Below are 23178 nucleotides of genomic sequence, written 5' to 3'. Positions count from 1 at the left end.
TATTATGTGGAGGAAATAGTAAAGGGACCCGATAGGAACGGGCAGAGGTTGGATATACCGGTTGCCTGCGGTATATAGGGTTGGACACTTCATTGTGTCACAATCCTTTGAAGGACAGGAGGAGGGGTGACGTAGAGCCAGGTCTTTGTCATCCCAAGAAAAGCCATGGGAGGTGGATACAGTCAAGCTGACGGCATTAGGTACTAACAGAGTGCAATGCAAAGGCACTGTCAGACCTGTGAATCTCTCCTTTTCAGGTCATCTGTCCCAGTCTTAACAGCTTCTGTAGCCAGAAGCATGCTGAGGATGTGACACCAATGTTGATTGCCAAAGTTACCAAGTGCCCAAAAGCCCATTTGTGTGCGCTGCAGTACAAGTCCAAACAAGGTTCATCCTTGCACATCTCGATCCATAGCAAAGCGCTTTAACTCTTCTACCGCTATGTTCCAGATAGGATTTGTTATAAAATACTGGATAGGAAGGTAGTCATGTTTCCTCTATATCTCTTTTTAAAGTAGTACCTGCTGCTTTTCATTTTGCAGTGACAAAATGTTGTGAAACACGAACTATGACAATGGGTGGGGGTTTGTTTAGGGGGTTTTGTTGGTTTTGCTGTATATCCTGCAGCTCTAAAATGAGTCAGTTGTGACCCAAGAAATAATTGATGGGGATGAATTTACAGAAATAAGCAATAAACTCTAGGAAACCCAGGATTTTGATGGCTAATTTTAGTTAACTAGCTCAAGTTTCAGTTGGTGGTAATTAGGTACTCTCAGACTGCTAATTTACTACAACAAAAACTAGTTTTCAGAGGATTCATGCAATTGTAAACCACGTGTAGTGGTTCATAATAGCAGTGTTGCATATAGATAAAAAATACCCTGTCACTCTGTCAGTTGGCTGCATGTTTTAATTCTCAGTATTCTACAATAATAATAAAACAGCTGGGGCAGGAAATTGGTCATTTGCTAGTAGTTAATGACTGATTTGTGTGTGTTTGCCATCCTCCACCACTAGCAGAACTGAATAACACTATAAATTCCCTGCTCCTTCTGGGTATAGAAATTGTGACTGAGTTCCGGAAATTTTAGTCTATAGCCTAGTGTATTCAAGATTGGAGAAAATGAATCTCACGTCTGGTCAAATTATGTTTTAATATAGATCTTTTAATAGAGATTTTTTTTACACTTGTTTTAATGTAGATGGGGGAAAAATGAAAATATTTGAGTTTTGATTAATTATTGTAAAGTAGTTGTGGTTAAACTTTTTATATTTTATCTGTTTTTTGTCTTGTATATTCTCCTCTCACCTCCAACTTTCAGCCTAACTCAGCAGGAACAATTCAAAGCACAGCAGGGCACGGGAACAGGAGTGTCCCCAATGATCATGAATTCTGCTAATAACAAAGAAGTGGATATCTTACGGATGCTTACCAAGGCCAAAGATGAGTATACCAAGGTGAGACATCCTCTTTTTATAGACAGCATTTCTTTTTGGCGATACTATGATGCCAATTTGCTCACACTTTACATTTTAAAACACAAAAGGTTTTGTTTTGTTTTTAAATAGTTTTACTCAAAGTGAAACTGATTTTGGACAGCGTGCTCTCTCATTTTGTGTAGAAGTGGCTGGTAGAAAAGTTTTGTCAGAATTTGCTAAAGATTTGAAAGAAATGAATGCCGTCAATAAAGACTTCTGAAAGGAGAACATGTATATGATTGATTATTTGTTGAATGCTAGGAGGTAAGAAAAAGTATAAATTGGCTTTCATTTTGACCCTTAGAGCTCCTGTGCTTATTGCGTAGCACCTGGAAGTTGCGTCCTCTTTCTGGGTGGAGTATTCAAACCTGCTAATAGTTTCTGTGGTTTGCACAAGTAACTTCCTTCAGAGAAGACCTTTAACAGTGAAGTTACTGCTTTTAATTGAGGTTGTTAGCTACTTCCAAACACTAATGGAAGGAAATGAAAAGGTTGCAATGTAGTGTGATTTCAGCCCATGTGCTGCTTTGGTCTTCTGAGGCTTCTAAATAAAGAAGTAAATAATGGACTAATAATGTTCTGTATTATTGAGCAATCAACAATGCTTTACTTTGGGGAATAAAGATCTAATAATTTTAACTATTCATATATACGCTGCAAATTGTTACAGAGCCTGCAGGTTCCTACTGCTGTTTCCTGTATTTCATATGTGTTGCCATGCAATAATAAAGCTCCTAAGTGTTTTGAGTCTGGAAATATATATATCTTAAACATAAGCAATTTAAAGAGAGAAAAAGTTATTTTTCTGAAATGTGGCTGCTAATAAGATCCTCAGAAAGATAATAGCAAACTATTTGACTTATGGTGAAATGTAGCTCTTTTTGTTGTGATATAGCTTCTTTTGAAGCTTAGGACCTTCATATTTTCTGTAATAAGGATTTAATGTATCATAGTGGACAAACACCTCCAAAACCTGGTATCTTTACTATGTTTTAATACTGAATCAGTATCTAGTCTTGGCAAAAAAGAGTGTGATTTGAGATATTATGAAATGTTTAAGCAGTTTTCATTGAACAACCTTAAAAATACTGTAAATGGAAAACTGGAAAAATATTAGGCTGTCTTCAGATTCTATGAGAAGGAGGTAGTAAATCTTTAAAAAAGTTACCTTCAATTTCTACATGAGCACACAGAAAATCAAGACAAAGGAGAGGAAATTCTAGAAGATCTGTTGTTTAAATAATAGGTTTTTGACTTCTTTTTTTCCTGCAGGTAAGATCTTTTGCAAATTTGCTTCTTCATCTTTAATCTTTCTGCATTTAAGTGATTGCTAAGGAAGTAACATGAAAACTTCCTCTTTATCTGGGACATGAGTACTAGGAGTATCTGACCTCTTAAGAACTGGACATGTGGGTTTTTTCTTGTTTTGTTAGTAATATAAAATTAGGAAGGGTGTGATAAATAAAGGCAATGACAACCGTTTTTGTATTTAATGTCAATATATTTCACAGCAGTCATGCTTTCTTGGCTGCTTTATGACATCTATGTCTTTGCCAGTGTATGTCTTGTGACTTACAATGCTGATATGCTGAAATCAGTTATGAAATACATTGTTCTCCTCTTTTAATTCTGTGTGGTTTTGGAGAAGAGCGTGTTTTAAAGTGTTGGGAGCTGTAGAATAAGAACATCAATTTTCAAAGCATCTAAGGAATTTTGTTCAATTTTTAAGTCCTAGGATGCCTTTATTTTTTTTTAAGAGTATAACTAACTTTGAAGGGTATATCTTATTCCCAAATTAAGTTAAACATTTAAAAGTTACATGAAAAATAAAATACATAGCCTCTCCCCTCCTTTTTTATTAATGGAGCTTTAAGTTGCTAAACCACTGAAGTATTTTTTGAAAAATGTACTTCTAATGCACACTTGCCTTTTCTTGATCTCTGGTAAGAAGAAGTGGTATTAGCAGGCCTCATAATGATAGCTAGGGAGATAAACAGTTGAAGAGCTGCTAGGGTACAGAACGAAGCATGACAAAATGTTTTTCTCCTTAACCACTGTGCCTTGTCTTGTACTACAAGACAAGCTCTGGTTTTAGCTCTGTGCTGCACAATTCTTCTACAGCATCTACCCATTTACTACACCGTCTTTGATCTATTAAAGGTCAGATTAGGTGGACATCCTTTGTCTGGTTGATGTGCCCCAAATAACTGAAGCTTCCTTCCTCATTACTTCATTACACACAACCATTTGATAAGAACATAATTTCTGGTAGCAAGCAAGCGTGGCCTCTGGGCTTCTATTTCTGTTCTTTGACTGCTTCTTCACTGTCTTTCAGCAAAATGTTCCAATGGTATTGCCCTGCCCAAACAGGAAGATAGTTTCTAAGTTTTCAGGTGCTTTAACTTTTGATTTGTTAACTGTGTGAAAGACTTGATAGTAGGACCCAGAAGGCCTAGCTTTCCTGAGGGCACTGTGCCATACTCTGCCTGGATGATGCAGAGTCTACACTACTATTCCTAAACAGTCTGAATTGGTTCTGTATGTCTCATTTAAGCAGGGCTCTGACTGGAAATTCTTTCTGCTACTGCTCTTCTTTGAGACAGTTCTTGTCCTCCTTAGCCCATCTCTTCTGCAGAGCACCTTGTACACCTTCATGTGACTGTTCATTAATGTCATCTTGTGGCTGCTTTACATCAGCTAGGTTGAAATCCCCAGTTTCCCGGGCTTTTTAGCTCTGCACTCAAACTCTGACAGCTTCGAAACTTCATCGCTTTCAGCATAGCCATCCTGTCTACAAAGCTCTTCTAAGTTCCATCAGGTCTTGGCTGGCCTTTTCTCCTTGTATCAGATCTTCTAGCATCTCCTCCTTGTACTTGATAGGTCTTTGCAGCTCACATGTCTCGAAGTCAGGTTTTTGCTGCAGAGCATGAGATTGAGGAGTGACATGGTATTTGCTTCAGGAGAACTGTAATACTGAGGTACCATGCTTGTCCATTGTTTGTTTCCTTTGACAATGTTCTGTTCAGCTTGAGCTTCATATTGTACAGGTAGACTATGAAATCTCAAAACACAGAGCAGTTGTTTGCCTCAGATGTCTCTGACTATACCAAACTTGCCTAAAACATCCTAAGTGGTAGTCTTGTTCTTTTTGATTGACGTTCACCACACATGTCTGTTTTTTTTTCCAATGATGCTTAGCATTTCTTTGACTTGATCTTAGAACCTTTTGATTTCTTATGCATCTTTTATAGGAGCATAGCTTTGAACAAGACACATGACTAAAGGACAGACCTGTGAAGCAAGATGTAGTAATCGTCAGATGTCATAGCTGATGGGTACTCTTCTGGTTCTATCACTAAAGAGCATGGTGACATTTCTTTCGTGCTGCTTTTTGCTGTTTGATGATGATGGCATCTGATATCTTCTTTACCTGTCCACCTCACAGTTGCTTAAAATGTCATTCCGGTGCTCCTAATTTACTCATCAGCAAGGCCATGCTACCCATTGGCCCAAATGACCTTATATTCTGAGCTCCAGTAGTTACAGATTCCTTTGAAATCACGACAGGCTTTTTTTCTCTTCAGCATACTTCCCTGTATTTGATAGCAGCCTACTAGCCATGTTATCAAATCATGGGAATGATAGCAAGTCAGGTCAATATTATTCTCTATAGGCCTTTGTGTATACTGCTGTTCATTTTGCTGAGGAATTTGGTCTGAAAAATGCTCATATAGTGATAACTGTTAAACTCTACTGCTTCTCACCTCATTTTTATATGCTTTGTTCTGTGATCATGCAGAGTATGACAGTGCAATCTATGGTACTCAAGGTTTCTGAAGAAGACAGCCTATTAAAATATCCTGGAGAAATAAGGGCCAAATGGATTTATTTAAATTCCGCAGAACTCATTGTGAAATATACTAAAGTGTGTTATCCATCACGTTAAAGAAAAAAAGTTTAAATATGTTTTTTGCCCAAAAAGCTATGCTGAAAAATAGCAATAAGGAGGAGAAATATTGAAGAAAAGGCAGCATCCTGTAGAACGAGAACAGTTTCGGAGGGAAAAAAGCTATTTAATCTTACTGAAGTGTGGTTTTGGTCTATGTAGTATCATAACGGGTTAGGATCTGTCCAATCTAAAAAAGAAAATGATCTTCACTTGTTCTCATATGGATCAGATAGGGGCTACAGGAAGCACTTATTTGGACTATGGAAAAAAACTTTCATCTGATAATTAACTAGGTAAGATGCCTAATTGCCATTAAGTGAATGAGAGGCAACATAAGTCACCAGTCAGAAACTGGGTGGGGAAAGTGATTTAAGAATAATTCAGTCATTTGTTGTAGTGTATTTAAAATAAAATAAAAACTTGATGAGGTTGCAGAAGGCTCTGTACTAGGACATTGTTGAGGGTCCATATGAACTGCCTGAAAGTGATGATTAAAAAAAAGCTTGTAGAAAACAAACAAACAAAAAAATAAAGTTACTCAAATTCAAGGATAACAACATGTAAGCTCGGAAGAACCTAAGAAAACAATTTGTTTGAGCAGTGCATTGATAAATGTAACTCAGAGCTAATAAATGGAAAGGAAACTTTTCCTTAGTGTGAAAGCTTTAATAGTTATGTTAGTGTTGTAGGCTTGTCTTCTACGCTTTTTTTCATGGCTTCTTTCTGTTATGATTTTTCATAGCAATCCATTCATAACTATTTTAAATATGAATTGCAAAGCAAAACTGAAACTCCAGTTAAGTGTAGATTTCTGTCAAATGCTTCCATTAATCAGGCTTTGAATCATACAGAAGGGAGGTAAGCATGGACTAGCTTTAAAAGAAAACTGTTTTGCTTACTATCAACAGTCTTTGGACTTTAGCGCTTTATTTGAATTTTGGGACGTCTTTAGTCATCAAACTTGCACTGCACTGTGAGATGGGTAGAAAGGCTCTGGGTGAATGAGGTATCACATTCTAGTAAAATTATTTCTTTGACACACCCCCCCCCCCCCGCCCCCCCGCCCCCTGCCCCCAAGAGGTCAAAAAATGTAGCTGAGTTTAAATATATTTACATGTTGAATGTGGTCTGCTCAGATTAGCCATGAGGCACTTGCTACGGGGTTTTATATTCAACTGAAATTCAATTTTGCTGTGAAGCTCTGCATTATTGCCAAAGTCAGTACTTTGTTGTTCATGTTTTTTCCAATCTAGTGCTTGAGAAAGTTTCTCACTTTATGCAGCAGGGGTATAGCAGGAAAGAAAGAACAAGCACCTGTCTCTTCTTCAAACTGTATAGCTAACCACCCTGTGGCATGATTGTGCATGCTTTAAAGCTATTTCTAAGAGCAACATTTGAACCAAAAATTGTCATACAATAGAAGAAAGCCAGGTACTGGCTGAGCGGAACTACACTTCTACTTTGCAAGATAGTGTCTTCAAATTCATTGCAGAAGTCCTTGACTGTCCAAACACCCACAAGATGATTTTTCAGCAGAGACTCGCAAAATCATTGAGATTGGAAGGGACCTCTGGAGATAGTCTAGTCCAACCTCCCTGTTTACAGCAGTATCAGCTACCAGAGTTGCTCAGGGCCACGTTAAGTCAAGTTTTAAATATCTCCATGGACGGAGACTCCACAACCTCTCTGGGCTACCTGTTCTAGTATTCAAACATTCTTAAAGTAAAAAAGTTTTTTTCTTAAGAATACACAAAATCTTGTTTAAACTTTTTTTTTGCCTTTTGCCTGTTGTCTTCACTGGGCATCACTGAGAAGAGTCTGGCTTGGTCTTCTTTACTTCCTCCCATCAGGTGTTTATACACCTGCCATCAGGTGTGTATATTATATCCTGAGCCTTCTCTTCTGGAAGCTAAGCCTCTCCTTGCTTGACAGGTGCCTAAATCAACTTCATAGACTTTCAATGAACTCACTCATGTGTCTGCGTCTTTCTTGTGCTGGGAAGCCCAGAACTGGACGTAGCACTGCAGTGCTCAGTAGAGGGGTCTAACCAGTGGTCTCACCAGTACTCTGCAGAGATGAACCTCCCTTGATCAGCTGGCAATGCTCTACCTAATGCAGTCCAGGATGCTGTTGGCCTTCTTTTGCTACAAGGGCACGTTGCCGGTTTGTATTCAACTTCTTGTCCACGCAGGTCCATTTCTGCAAAGCTGCTTTTCAGTCAGTCAGCACCAACCTGTACTGCATGGGGTTATTCTTCCTCGGTTTCCCTTTGTTGAACTTCATGTTCCTGTCAGCCCATTTCTTCAGTCTGTCAAGGTCCCTCTGAATGGCAGCACAACCATCTGGTCTATTAACTACACATCCCTGTTTTATATTGTCTGCAAGCCTGCTCTGCCCCATCATTCAGGTCATTAATGAAGATGTTAAACAGTATTGACCCCAACATCAGACGCTGGGGTACACCACTAGTGACTGGCCTCCAGCTGGACTTCATGCCAACAATATTTTGAGTCCAGCAGATCAGACAGTTTTCTTTCCACTTCACTGTCCACTTACCTAGTCTGCATTTCATCAGTTTGTCTTTGAGGATATTACGGGACACGGTGTCAGAAGTTTTGCAAAAGTCAAGGTAGACAACATCCACTGCTCTCCCATCATCCATCCACTGATCCAGTCATCTCACTGTAAAAGGCTATTGGGTTGATCAACCATGATCTCCCCTTTGTAAATCCATGCTGGCTACTCCCAATCACTTTCTTGTCCTTAGTATGTTTAGAAATGGCTTCCAGTAGGAAGCCATTTGTTTCATCACCTTCCCAGGGACTGAGGTGAGGCAAACCAGCCTGAAGTTCCCCAAATCCTCCTTCTTGCCTTTCTTGAAGATAGCGCTGATATTTGTTTTCTTCCAGTCCTTGGGAACCTCTCCCAATTGCCTTTACCTTTCAAAAATAAAGAGTGGTTTCACAGTGAGAGAGGGTATCTCTCTCAGCTCTTATGAGTGCATCCCACCTGGTCCCATGGACTTGTGTATGTCCATTTTGCTTACATGCTATCTAACCTCATCCTACCCTACCGATGGTAAGTCTTCATCACTCCAGACTTTCCCGCCAGCCTCAGGGGCCTGGGATTCCTGAGGACAAATGTTGCAAAGAAGGCGTTGAGTACCTCCTAGAGCCCCTCGAGTCCCCTTGAGAACTCAAGTTCTGTTTTACTGAGCAGCCCTGGAAGCAGTGTGTCTTTGTTTACTGTTGGCAGTAGGTGTCAGAAATGGATTAAATGATCAGTTTTGTGTATTTGAGAGTGGGGGTTATTTTCTTACCTAATACATTTGCATCCTAAGGAGTTTGTCTCGGAAAGTTCTGGAAAGGACACTGACATTTTCATAATCACACAGCAGTGGCTCTGCTGTGTGTCTGTATGGCAGTCTGTCCAGTCCAGAATTCTGTCCCCAGTAATGCACAAGACTGGACTCTTTGGAGGAAAGAATGAGAAACCAAAACTGATCACTCCCTACCCAACCGTTAGTCCTGTGGCATAAAATTTAGAGCCCATCAAATTCAGGTAATTATCTATGGATATTCTTGTTAGATAGGATTAACTTTTTGTTAGATAATTCTTTAAAAAAATCTTTCCAGTTTCTTGGTTTCAATTGTATCAAGCGACAGTGACTTCCAGTATACTGTTTTCTTTTCTACTGACAATAGCATTCCTTATATACCCAATGCTTTTTTAGTTTCATTGACTATATTCTTATTTTTTGTACAATGTAAATAAGACCATCTTATTCACCTTTTCCTATTTCATTTAGTATTTCTTTCATGCAGCATTTTCTGTGCATTTTTTCTGAATTAAATCATGCCCTTCTGTCTTCATATGTCAGTCATTCCATGTCCCTGATCACTTTGTCATCTGTCTCTGCCCATCTTTTTATGAATATCGTTATTAATCCTGTCATATTTACTAAGAAAACATACTGATTCTACAAATAGATTAAATCTTTAATTATTTTTCTGTGCGGGTATATGGACCCTCCAAGTTCCCACAGTGTGGAATATTTATGTAAAAGAGTTTGACATATAATTCCAGTTTTTACAAAAAGCATTTTAAATGTTCTTTACGGGCACATTAATCCTTCACGTATCTAAACTACTTCTAGCTGCCTACTGATGCAGGAAGAGCACGTCTCTTGCTTGGTTTCTAAGGTGCTTTTTTAAAATTCTTTTTTTAAGTGCTGGAAAAGCAGAAGATAAGAAAGAGAACTGAGATTTAAATTAGAGAGAAGCCTCTTACTCGGGGAATCTTGGAATCAAGTGTTTATTTTTACATATGCTTTGTGGTTTTAGAAAATTAGGTTGCAGTTGTTATAGTTCTTTTAATAGCATAACATTTCATAATCAGTGCTGCAACTAATATTTTTGGTTATTGAGTACTTGGCTATGTCTGGATTTTACTATAGTGGAGAACTATGGGAAAAGATATTGTCCCACTTACTAAAAAATACTTCTTTTCTGTTGCAGTGTAAGACCTGCTCAGAGCCAAAACAAATAACGAGTTCCTCTGCAATCTATAACAACCCCAACCTAATCAAACCAATTCCAGTGAAGCCTAGTGAAAATCAGCATCAACGAATATCTCAGCAAAGCAAGGTAAAATGTTTTGTGTTTTCTGCCTAGTGCTGCTGTAATCGAGTAGCCATGTAGGAATATTTATTTGAGTCAGAAGGTCAGTGGAAGAATTTGAGGTGGAATCACAGTAAGGAATTATTTTAATGAAAAACTAATCTGTTTTAGAAAAAGCCCCCAAACCCCACCATATGATGTGGAAGCACGTAAATTACAGGCATACTATCCTGATGCAACAAAGAAATACTTGTCTTTCAATTTTCAGATGCTGCTTTGATCGCAAGCTGGTCTAGTCAATTGCTGGACCACATTTTTTGTGTTCTTTATCTTTAGGTGAATTCAGTTAATCTAAATAAAGAAAAGTCTCTTGGTATATCTTCAAGCTAAATCACGCTGCAAAATCCTAAAAACTGAATTCAGCTGTGACAGGGAGATGCACAAGAAGTGGCCCTACTTCACACAAGGGGAGATTTCTGTCTCTTACTAATATTGTACTGATGGCTGAAAGGGAAGATTCTCTTTCACGGTGTCTAAAGTGAAGCCACTGCTATCTCTGATTCACTGGTTTTCTCCCACATTAGCAGCTTGGCAACTGTCTTCTTGCCCTTCCTATGTGACAAAACTATTAAAAATTCCCTTGGAGAAGAGAACATAGCAGTTTTCTCGGCTTTTCCTTGAATACCGCTGGCTAAATATTGTCGCCACTTAATGTAACTTACGCATGAGGGAGCTATGTTTACTTTTTTCCTTTTTCCCCTCACAGAATGTGGATCCTGAACCACAGCACTTGTCTTTGACAGCACTGTTTGGAAAACAAGAAAAGCCGGATGTCTCAGAACCGCTTAATAAACAGCATCAAGAGAATCTTCCTGTTAGGCAAGGTGTGGTACGTTCACTGTCCTACGAAGAACCTAGCAGGCATTCGCCCTCTGCAGAGAAACAGCTTTGCCCCGCCATTCAGAAGCTTATGGTGCGTGGAACAGACCTTCGTCCGCTTGCTGAGTTTCCTGAGAACCGACTCTCTGAAAATGGCAATATCCACCCTGTGGGCGAGACTTTCACAGGACTCTTCCAGCCTGTGACTTCTCATGGTATTGCAACATCTCATGTCGTTCAGGATACTGCTGGCACTCAGAGCTTATTACAGAAATTACAGGGTCAGTCAGGGTCAGTGACTAAAATGGACCCCAGTGCAACAGGATCTGTGAACTCGACAACTTCTGTGTTCAGCAGGACTCCTGCTGCTGTTGGAGCACCAGCAGCACCGGTAAACAGTATGAGCCAGCCACCTTTGGTGTATTTCAATGGTTCCCTACCAGGCCAGACTTTAGAGTCTCAGACACTTGGTAAAGAACAATCCAAACTTCCTAGACAGCCACTTTCCCTCTCTGGCAATCAAGCAGCCAGTTCTGGGGTGATTTCACCTCAAGAGTTATTGAAAAAACTCCAGATAGTGCAACAAGAACAACAGTTGCATGTATCCAGCAGACCAACCTTGGCAGCTAAGTTTCCTGTTACTCAGAATACCAATACACTGAAACCACTGGATTCCTGGATAGAAAAGGCACCGGGTACAGAAAAACAGAGCTCTCTCTTCCAGGTAACTGGGCAACTTCAGAATTTAAAATAAATAAATAAATAAATAAAAAATCTAGCAATCTTTTGAACTCAGAGTTTTGTTAAGGTTAGTCTTTGTTTTGTTTTGGCCAGTATATTCTTGTTACTATCTTACTACGTGTTGCACGTCATTCATTTTGCAGGTGATAATTTACAACATCAAGTAAGTTATGGTTTACCAAGCTGTGATACTGTAAATACTGAAGGCTATATCTCTTGCACATCAATAATGACCAAAAATACTGCAGTCTTGGGTTTTTCCAGAGGCACTTTGAAAAGTCACCTAGTTTTCAGTTGCCATACTTGGTCTCAGGCTGTGGTGCGTAATTGCTGGTTACTGAGTGTAATATTTTGGGTTTAATAATTAGTTTTTCTTACAAAATTAGTCATAGCTTTCTCTGTGCAGGTATGCATTCCTTTGTATGCCAGTTGCTGAACGTGCTAAAGGTGCTTAAAAGGTCACTTATTTTCTAACAGCAGTTTTATGAAGTATTTGTGTATTGCTGAATTAGTAATCTTGTACCTTAACTGCTACTTCTAGCTATTCATTAGCTATTTTTTATTTGCTGTGTATAATGTTGTAAAAAGATGTGCCTGAATGCCTTCAAAAAACCCAAACCCCTTAATTCTGGTGATTGTGACCCTAAAAGTAGGATTGGTGTCTTAAAAAACGCAGGAGATGTCAAGAGACTGGGTCTCTCTCATGAGTGCATTTTTCTGTTCTTCAGAAAAGCATCATGTGCAATTCCAAAATGTCCCATCCTGGACAACTACTGTCTTTGTTAGCAACTTCATTCTCTGTGGGATCTTCTACACTTGAATGTCTTTAAATGTCCTGTTGGGGGATGAGCGAGCATCTTAAGCCCCTTTTAACTTCTTTTGTTGTGGACAGACTGTCCACAAGACTTGCGTTGTACTTAAGTCTGACTTGTATTGTATTGGAGTCTAGAAGTTACTTATCCAAATGATAAAGCATTCACCTTTTCAGTGTAAAGTTCAAAAGCTGCTTTTCTATTGTAACTTCTTAAAAAGCTGAATGCAAGACTACAGAATACTTCAGCATGCCCCAAGAATCCTCCTTATTCTAGGAAGTTATCCTACACGTAGGATAGAGGCTGAAACAGTCATTTAACAATTAAGGGCCACATCAGTCACTAACACTGTGACAGGTCAAGATTTCTAATTCCATGAGAGAGGTCAGAGGAAGATGAATTTGATGTAGCAAATAGGCATCATTATTTTTATTCTTTTAATTAAAGCAGCATGACTTTGAATCTGTGTGAAAGAGTTTGGGGGGGAGTAGTCATTGAAATTATTCAGGATCAGTTGCTTACAGGTGGTAATCTGACTTTCCAGTGGAGTACTAATGAATAAAAAGAGGATCCAGAGTCACAAAAATTTACTTCTGTTTTCACTGTGAATGGAACTTGCCTGGTATAAATGAAAGAAATTGACTGATTCACTGGTAAATGTACTGATAGCATGGAGACATAAGACGTTCCTACTCTAAAGGTAAAAGTGAAATGAGGCAAGTGCCAGGCTATACATTATAAGCCAGTATGCATAAATAAAAAATGGCAAATATGCTGATATATTTTCAAATGAAAAATCCATATTGGTGCTGATATGGCTAATGACTTTGCGTATATTTGAGAAAGAAAATGATGCCAGCATTAGCTGCAATATGGAAAGGGAATTACTGAGGTCTGACATAATGCAATTTCAATAATTTTATGCTTGAGTATGAATAGAACAATAGCTTGAGAGAAGAGCAAAATTTTCACTGGAACAAGTCTTATTCACTGCAATTATTGCTGCAAGTTTGTCTTAAAAAAAAAAAAAAGGCAACTAAGGAGACTCGGTCTCGCTTCGCATGGCTGTGAGCAGACCGAGTAGATTGAGACTGCCTAGGAGTGGCTTTACGGACTGACACAGCCACAGCTGCTATCAGAACAGTATTAGATGCAGTTCTTCCGACACATTTAGTATTGTTTATGAGAATTAATACACAGAATAAATACGGTGATGAAAGTAAAACTAATTATTGTTTAGGACACCTAAAGCTCTGCAATCTGGAAGGAATGGTCTCTTTTACATGCAGCAGATTGAAAAAAAAAAAAAAAAAAGAGAGGGGGCTAAAAATGAAGGAACGAGTCTGTATTCCTGTAGAATGCCATGAATTAGCCACATGAAATATTCCTACTTTTGAAAAAAAAAAAATTGGAAGATAAAAATTTGAAACACCTTTTAAAACCAACGTTAATCTTTTTCTAACATCATCCTTGCTGTAGACCAAAGGCTTTAAGTGCTGCCATGCCTGCAGACAGACATTCGAGTGAAATTGGATTGGCACAAATATTCTGCACATGCTCATGCAAAATTGATCAAAGCAGATTCTGACAACAAATGCAGCAAAAGGTTTGTTCTCTGTAATTATTTATCTTTTGGTATTGCCTCTTTTGTTACAATTCAGCATACAGAAAAAGCAAATTCTAAAAAGTCTGACAGGAATAGAAAGGTATCTGGACAGTGTCTGCTGTTGGAAAAATCCTATTAAAGGAACACACTAGATCCATCAGCAGCACTGAGAAAATGAAAGCAATAGTCTTTTCCACAATTGACACATTACAAGTCCAAGTTTAAATTGGCTTCTGCTGCATCTCCATATGGTGTAAGAACTGTGATCTCCCACATGGAAAGGAAGAGACCAGTTACCAAAAAAAAAAAAAAGAAGAAGAAAAAAAGCAAAAGCTGCGGAATAATACTCGGAAGCATTCAGTCTGGTCTGGTGCCAGCCCTATTCTGTGAAGTATTCCTTATGCAGACAGTGAGTAACGTGTGCTTAAGATGCAATAAAAAAGCATTAATCTGCAGTGGGCTTTTAAGCATATGCTTAGTGTTAGGCATGAGTTATCCTGATTATAGATACATGCATGCTTAAGTGTTTATGTTAATCAGAATTATGGTTTTAAAAGTGCTTACAATAACCTTGACACAAATTTATCTTTTCTTCAGAAGGCCACTTATCTTCCAGCCCATTTTTCTCATTTCTTGGAGCATTTTCCATCAAGAATGTATTTTGTACACAGTATTACATTTTCTGAATATGTGCATAGTACCTAGTATCTTTGGTGTGAGCATTGCACTATTACTTCTCAGTTGTCCTCGCTGCAGTTTCAGCATGAGATTGTAAACGTGCACAGGAGGAATGCAATAGGTACATTAAACTTGTTTTGAAAAGTAATTTAAGATTCTGTAGTTAAACATCAGTTAAAAAATTATGAACTAAACTTGAAAGACAAAGTAATGTTAGCATTGTAGCCAGCTTTATTTTAATAGTAACTGTCTTTAAATTTCCTGAACCGTACTTAGATTAAATGTTCTCAATTCTAAGTAATGCCACTAAAAACAGTTAGAGGCCCACAGCACCCACCGGGTGCTGATGTTCCAGAGGAGCACTTGATGCACATGGGATTCTGCACGCGTAAGAAGCAACAGAGGGTGCCAGTTTGCATTACAGGAGATCCAATGCATTCCTTAGTTCATGGTGTTATGTGAATTTGCCAGCTTTCACGTCATCTAGCTGCCAGCAGCCACGCAAAATATCAAACATATCTTAGTGAGCATTTGTGCTTCAGAGAAGGAATACTATATGCTGCAATGATTGTTTTGCACATTTTTCATTGTTCTTACTGCATTGTTGCACAACTGATGGTAGACTCCTACTCTGTTATTAGTGACTCAGAGATTTAAGCGTTGAACCTGATAAAGCTGGAGATAATTCAGTAGAGGCTGGATGAACAAGCAACTCAGGTTAGATTCTGTGGGAAAGTTGTTGATCAACAGCATTTTGGAAGGGCTGTTATGTCCTGTGAGAAATTACTCAAAGCTAAAAGATTGGCCCAAAGGCTATTATATCCCTACAGAGCATTTTCAGTGTTTTCAGCAAAAGTATGGTGCTATAGGAATTGCACTAGTTATGCCAAGATCAGCGTCCCATTTTCTGGTGGATGTCAGTTGTCCTAGTGAGTGAAGGTGATCTGAACTAAACCTAAAATTAAAATCTGCCTTTTTTTTTTTTTAAACATAAAGTTGTTTATGTAAGTTTGTTAAATGGCAGAAGCTTTGAGCACGAACTGTTAGCAAAAAATACATTTAATGTTTGCATACAGAAACAAATGCTATGCACTGAAAAAATGATACATATTTTCTATTCTTCCGACACAAATATTTTAAGTTTTGCAGTAACCTGTAGATATTAGCTGCGTCACCAGTAGATGGCAATATTGCATATTCCTTATAGCTTCCATATGCTTGGCAAGTCCTACCAAAAAGCCGTTTCTGTCCAGGGCAAACAGATAATTTTTCATATGGCTTTTAAACCACAACATTATATGTGTTTGACAGTAGTGACTGTATATTATGAAGAGCGCAGTTTGTCTCAGGTTTTGTTTATTTGCCTTGGACTCTGGAGATAAATGTCTTGATTTTGAAGGATGTGTCATCTAGGTCTTTGACATAGTCTGGCGTAGATTCAGCTATATTAGTGGGACAGTTTATCTCCTCCAGCTGCTCACCACCATCCCTTTGCTGGAGGTTCCTGCCCTTGGAGAGCAGTTTGTATGTGCATTGTTTAAATCACATTAGGAAGAATCATCTGGTTTAAGCAAACCCTGCCAATTTTGCTTGAGGTAAATTAAAGAGAAGTTACTTCAGCTGCATGGATGAGTAGAGCAGAAGCGTTGCGATACGTGCCTGGAGGTAGTCAATCTTCCACAGGCAGGGGACCAGTCTTCTCACAGGAGAACATCTGTGCGCAGTCTGAAGGTCTCGCTCCACAGAGGGATGTCACTTTGGACTTACGTTGGTTTTCTTCTAAAATGAACATTGTTTTTCAAGCATAGGTGCACAAACATATGCACTACCTTACTGTTTGAAGCAAACCTACAATGAGTTAGGAATACCTTAACTCATTCAGGAGCTTGTAACACAGACATAATGATTGCTGTTATGATTACATGTCATGGGGTAGGAAAAAAGCTGTAGGTCAAGAGTTTTGTTTTTAAGTAGTACTCTATATTTGAGAAACAGAAACAATATTTACCTAAAACATGAACTGGGAGATTTTTGCATTAGGTGCATATTGCATGCTTTCTAATATCCATGAGTCTTTCCTGACCCCTAGTCTTTCTGCTTCCTTAAATGTTCTGTAAAACAGCATGAGATCTCAGTCCTCCTCATTTCTTTCTATTTCTCTTTGTATTGTAGTCTAACTAACATTGTTCAGAAATGTCATAACTTGTTGTTTGTCATAACAGAATGTTCAGAAACAATCATAACTAGGAGTAAGACAAGCTACAAAACTATGAATGTTCTTTAATATTAAGCTACGTTGTTTTGCATAACTAGGAGATAAACCTCAGTTTTATTTTCTTAATTTTAATTTTTCTTCAAAATTGAAATGTAACCCAGGACACAGAGTGAAGTGATTCAGTAGCCTTTCACCTTCATACAGGAGCAATAAATCATGCTTCAGTGCAAAAGAGAGGAGCTTTGGTGAGCTCAGATGAATTCCTTTGTATGTTCTGTTCTTTGAAAAAAAGATCGCATACTTGAATAGTGAGGAGATGGCTGATTAGGATTAAGATTTATTACTAGAATTACCTGGAGAGAGCTCCAATATCTGCAAACTGAGTGAATAAACTTTCCATTATGTTGTATATTATATCTGATAGTATTTGTTAATCCTGCATGTTTTACAGGTCCAAGATGCATTGCAAAATTTAAAAGTAAAAATTCTTCCACACCTATCTTTGCAGGTTGGCATGGATATGATACTGAGGGAACTTGCAGAACTACTGCAGCATCAAGGTTTTCCTTCTCTTTGAGGGCCTTTTTGATTTTGTCAACTGAGTGTTGGTTAGAAGTCGGTTCTGTTTCTGACAGTGCCGTCAGCTCGCTGTGGCTTTTTAGATAAATTACTTAATCTCTGTTTTCTTTCCCCTCTCCTTAAGTAAAATGAGAAGAAAAAAATATATACATATATATTCATAAAGTAATTTGGAAGTTATAATTGGAAAATACTTTCTAATGTTAGGTACAAAGATTAGTCTTTAATAGTGGTATTTGCATGTAAGTACATTCTCCAAGAGTAAACTTAATGACTTACTGTCCCTATGTAGAAAACTCTACAGGTGCAGTCTCTAAGAGTGCTGATATTTAAGAGTGGTCTGATTTCTGTATTAAAATGCTCTTGTCCTAAGATCATTTGCCTATCAGGTAGACTTAATCACACTTGAAGCTATTGCTGCAATCTCAAATTGGATGGAAGACCTTTTAATCTGGAAATAGATCATATAGGTGATCCTGAACTGGAGTTTCACAGAACTGTATCAATCTCCAGCAGCCTCTGTACCTGTTGCAAATCAATCTTCAGTTTTCATCATCTTTATTCCTGTAGAATTAAGTAGATAGGTTTAATCGGTGACTTTATTTTTATATGGACAGGTAATCTCACCTCAACGCATTCCTGCCACTGTGACTCCTACCTTGCTGATGTCCCCAATGGTGTTCACTCAGTCCACACCTGCTCCACCAAAAGCAAATGAAAGTGGGCGGTTAACAGCAGCAAACCAAGAACCTGCTGCTAGCTCAGCTAGCCTTCTCTTGCCACTGCAAACTCCAGAGCCATCTGTGGTCAACAGCAGCTCAATGACGAAGATGCAGCTGCAGGAAACACTGCTACACCTGATCCAGGTAAAGCGCCAAGAATTCTCCTACTTTGCTTAAAATTCTGATTCCCATTTTGATATAAGCACCTTATAATCGCTTGCATCCATCTGTCTAGAGGCTAAATGAGTAATTGGAATATATAGTGGAAGTTGTGCTACTTCTGGCTGCATGTTAACGGAGCACTATGGCATAGACCACAGACGTGATAGCCTCTCCATGCACACTGCTGGCTTAACTGCAATTTGATTAATGCATCTGGTTTGGGGTTCAGGAAAGATAATGAATTTGACGGAAAAGAACAAAGATGACTGAAAGCTTCATAAGGTCGGCCTATGAGCCAGAGGGGTATCTATTATATTTTTAGCTAAGGATAAATAATGGGTGATTATCCTAGCTGCCAAATATTTCAGAGATGCATGTTAGCAGTAAGAGGAATTCAGATGGGAAATTAAAATTGCAGGATGAGTGTAAGCAACGTCAAAATTATGGGTTAGATAACCTAAAAATATACTAGTTTGGTCTATTCAATGCAATTCTTTAGTTCAAATGCTAAATTCCTCTTGCTGCAGTTATTCAGGTTTAAATGTGACAAAGCATTAACAACATTATGTATGCGATGATTGTTTACTGCTCTGGGATGATGTGAGTGATTATGAATATTTTTTTCCTTAACTTGCTGTGTGATGAATATCTGAAGAGTAGAGGTTGAGGAGAGGTTTTATAACTAAAGACCTGGCTATAAAGCATAAGGAATAGAGACACAGGTTTAAGAGTCCAATCTGTAGACCAAAACTATGTGCCTGTATGGCTTTGGAATAAAAATAAAAGTCGCCGTTGGAATGTTGAAGTTACTCACTTAAAATGCGATTTAAATTACAGACCCAGAAAGAAAATAGTATCTTTAACAAATTAGAAGCTTTTCACATTTTTCCCTGTATTTTTAGTTTGGGATTAAAAAATAAAATACCACATTATCCTGTCTTTACATACTTTGAGTATCTAGATAGTAGGAAAACCGTATATGACGTTAAAAAGGAAACTAGTCAAGGAAAATCGGATTTTACCGTCTGAAGCTGTACTTGTATATTTGACCCTGTTGTTCTTGGTGGTAGTTAGGATTAACAGAGTTACCTGGAAATTACTGCCAATTTCTTACCTGTTACTTTCCGTTATATAAAACTACAATCTTGAATGCTCCTGATTTTCCTCAAATAGTATCTTGATTTTAATAATTTTCATAAATTTATGCGAGCTACTTAGGACATTGTTTCTTAATGGGGGTTGACCTGTTCTTGCAAAATGATCTTCAGAAGGAGAAAGTTAAACAAGCATCAGAGCAAAAGGAGCAGCGTCAGTTTAGGAGCATTAAGTCTGAAAGAGCTAAACAAGATGCAAGGATTTGCCCAGGTAGGATTTAGTATAGGATCAAAACCCAGGGTGTTTTGCTGTTCCTTCAGACATACTTAGAATTATCACTGACTTAATGGAGGAGACTACTTAAGGAAATCCCTAGGTAAATGAGGGCAGAGGGAAGAAATTATAGGATTGTATCGTCACTGCGATATCATTCAAGAATAGTGGACTCAAATCCAAAATCTGCTTTCTGTGTACTCATTAATTCTTATATAGTCATGTTTGCTGCAATAAAATTTATATTCACATCCGGTTCTTCTAAGGCTACTAGCGAGGCTTGGAAATAATACATATTTCTGGTAAAGGAAATAGCCTTCCAATTGCTCACGTTTTAAAATAGAATAAGGTTGAAAAGTATTTCATCCATGAAATGGAAAAAACTTCTAATCTCTTTACTCAAGAACACCTATCGTGCACTAACAATTACCTATTTTGTTTTTCAGAATGATGACAACTTCTTAAATATTATTTATGAAGCGTATCTCTTCAGTGTGAGAAAGGCGGCAATGAAAAAGTCTATGTGAAAGATGATTTTAAAATTTAATTTCTGTTGCTTCCTGAACTCCAGGAAAAAGGTTTCAAACTTTTCAAGTACGTTTACTTTTAAAGAAATGAATGGTCTTAGGCATTTTGCATACACGTAGATTTTGCTTGTTGGCAAGTACACGCTGTACTGAGAAAGAAGTGAGCGGAAACGGATTGTGCCTTCAGGGAGGGGAGCATCACGATACTGAAGACTTAATCACAAAATATCTTAAATTATTTTTCTTACATTGGTCCATATGTAGAATTGGTTTCCCTGCATAAGGACTCAGTTCTCAGAATTCAGTTTCCTTTTTTACTTGCAGTGTGGTTATTCGTTGGCTAGGTATTTGTCATGGATTTTCTCTGAGACGTCATATGCATCTGTCACGACGGACGTGCCCGTCTCTGACCACATGGTGGCAATGTTGGACTATTTTTAGGAACGTGAAAATCCGGGTGAAATCTTGGAAGGGAAAATCTTGGGAAGACTGATTTATCAGTGTACTTAGTTGTCTGCAAAGCAGTTTAGATGAAATGTCATGACTTTCCCCCAAATTTTTGTAGAAAAATCTTTTTCTATTTTAACAAGAATATTTTTAGCTAGCTGTAGAAATGGGACTCTGCAGGTGTCTTGAAGAATTGCGGGGGGGGGGGGGGGGGGGGGGGTGTTTGTGAATGTATTTGCTATCAGCGTAGCTCTGGGGTGGCACTGGATTCATGTTTCTATTATTCCAGATCCAATCTGCATTACTATAAGCAATGTACAACTTTGTTAAGGGGAAGGCTACCTGGTGTAAAAGTCCTATTAGATTTTTTTTTTAGTGTGTTCCTGGAGCACAGTGATTTCATTGATCCATTTCTAAAGAAAATAAAATGGATAATCCCTACTATGTGCTGATTTCATTTTATTGTACCATGGACTATGTATTTAGAATTGTTGGGTCACTTGTATTTGTATGACTTTAAAATGTTTTTACACTTGGCAGAAGTCACATGAGGTTTTAAATCGATTAGAATAAATGACTGAAAGAAATTTTATGTATATTTTTATTAGCATCTGCTGCTGAAGTGCCAGTTTACTACAGTTTAGGAATCCGACGTTGTTGCTGAGGAGGCATTTCTTTTGTGGGCGCAGAGAACCCAATCTGTAATCCATAAATGAGTATACGCTCTTCTTTACTATGGGCATTGATGTAGGCATAACTCAGTACCTTCGTCTGTGAAGGTTCTGCAGCGTAAATTAAGATGCGGGTTTCAATTAGTATAGCTGTAATGATTCAAACAGTTGCCCCCACCCCCATGTATCTGGCCTTTCTCTAGTGTAAGAGTGTGATTTGGGGGGGCAAGGGGTGGGGGGGATTTGCTCACATTCCTTGGGAAAGGCTCTAAATCAATATTAAAAAAAAAAAAAAAAGTCAAGAGCTACTTTCTTTATACACAAGTGAATAACCCCAAGAGACTCGTGCCTACAAAACTGCTAGACTTTTCCTACACTAAGTAGTTCGTAGAGAGCACATTGTATTCTGGTTCTATTTTGTTACCAAATTGCTTATGATTCTTGCAGATTCAGTGAAAAGAACATGTTGAGCAGATACCAGGAAGGGCAGACTTTAAAGATAGCAAGTCCTAATTCTAATCCTGTAGCCATAATAATTTATGTAGCCATTGTAATTTATGGGATTCTACTGAGTTAATTGGTATTATTTCTGAATGAACCAGTGTGGAAGAAATTGGAATCTGCACAAAAGAGTTTGTATGAGACTAAATACGTGCATAATTGGTGTCTGTGATGCTGGATTATCTGAGAGCGCAATTTAAAGATGATGGGGACACATAGTTAACACCTCACTTGACATGTAGAACTTCTGTAATTGGTGGGTAAAAATAATCCTTAAGCATCTCAAGCTGTGTTTGTGATAATGTTTCCTCCATGACTAGAAAACCTTTTATTTACAAAAAGGGCAAGTAGAAATTTTTAAAACGTCCTTATTTATTGCTTTTCAGAGTAACGTATCATTTAAAAAAATTAAAGGCATATTTTTTAAAACCTCTTCTGTTAACTCTTGATGTTTATGACAACAGTAGTATTGGCACTTACCTTCAAGCAGACAAGGACAGAGCTAATTCAGGGTTTCTTCTCACTGCCCTCTCTTCTGGTTACATCTACAGCAAGTAACACTGACAGAGTTGGATTTCTCTCACTGTAAATGAAATGCTATAAGGGATTTCTGGCATTGTTCAGGAGGCATAAACCTGCCTTTTGTGGAGCGAAGAAAATAAGGTTAGTTGCTAAAGAAGGGAATGCTGCTTTAGTTGACTTGCATGCTTACCAAGAACAACAGAGGTAAGAAGATAGAACAGGCTCAGAAAGAAACTCTGAATTTTATGACAATGAACGGAAAAGTAGTGAGAGAATTCTACTGAGAAATGAAACCAAACTTGTTGTCTAGGTTTCTGTTTCAGATGGCAGGATCGTCTTCTTCAGAGGCATTTGGGAATTGGAGACTGAGCCTGGAGTCATACTGGAGTGTAAAACTGTGCAGTGTCCCTTCCTTCTTTCTACTGCAAACTGAAGTACCTGTCTCAGAAAAACACTTTTTCCAGAAATATAGTTGGAGCCTTCCAGTACTGTGGAAAAGCTGGAGGATCCACACGTAATACCAAAAACTTCATCTCTGCCTTTTGGTATTGTGTTTTGTTTAATAGCCTTTTTATCAGCTGAGACTGTCTCTTTATGCAGCCAAATCTATGCGTGATACCAAAATGTTTATTTCAGGTTTGATAGATCACCTCCGAACTAGAGTGGTTCTGAACATCAGGTTCCTTTTATTTTATTTTATT

The 23178-nt window shown here is 38.1% G+C and overlaps 1 protein-coding gene across 1 annotated transcript in view; it reads left to right on the top strand.

Annotated features, from left to right (window-relative positions):
• The window catches only part of DCP1B (decapping mRNA 1B), a 46783-nt gene extending 25809 nt beyond the window's left edge, over nucleotides 1-20974 (top strand). Inside the window, exons 5-9 of the mRNA XM_076341482.1 lie at nucleotides 1323-1458; nucleotides 9946-10074; nucleotides 10814-11650; nucleotides 18175-18423; nucleotides 20256-20974. Coding sequence (XP_076197597.1) covers nucleotides 1323-1458; nucleotides 9946-10074; nucleotides 10814-11650; nucleotides 18175-18423; nucleotides 20256-20336 — 1432 coding nt within the window. The 3' untranslated portion in view covers nucleotides 20337-20974. The remainder of the gene's footprint in view (nucleotides 1-1322; nucleotides 1459-9945; nucleotides 10075-10813; nucleotides 11651-18174; nucleotides 18424-20255) is intronic.
• Nucleotides 20975-23178: the final 2204 nt, after the last annotated feature.

Source organism: Aptenodytes patagonicus, chromosome 1, assembly GCF_965638725.1.
Source record: "Aptenodytes patagonicus chromosome 1, bAptPat1.pri.cur, whole genome shotgun sequence".
NCBI lineage: Eukaryota > Metazoa > Chordata > Aves > Sphenisciformes > Spheniscidae > Aptenodytes > Aptenodytes patagonicus.
Note: the sequence above shows the minus strand (reverse complement) of the source record. Positions and strands in the feature narration are given on the sequence as shown.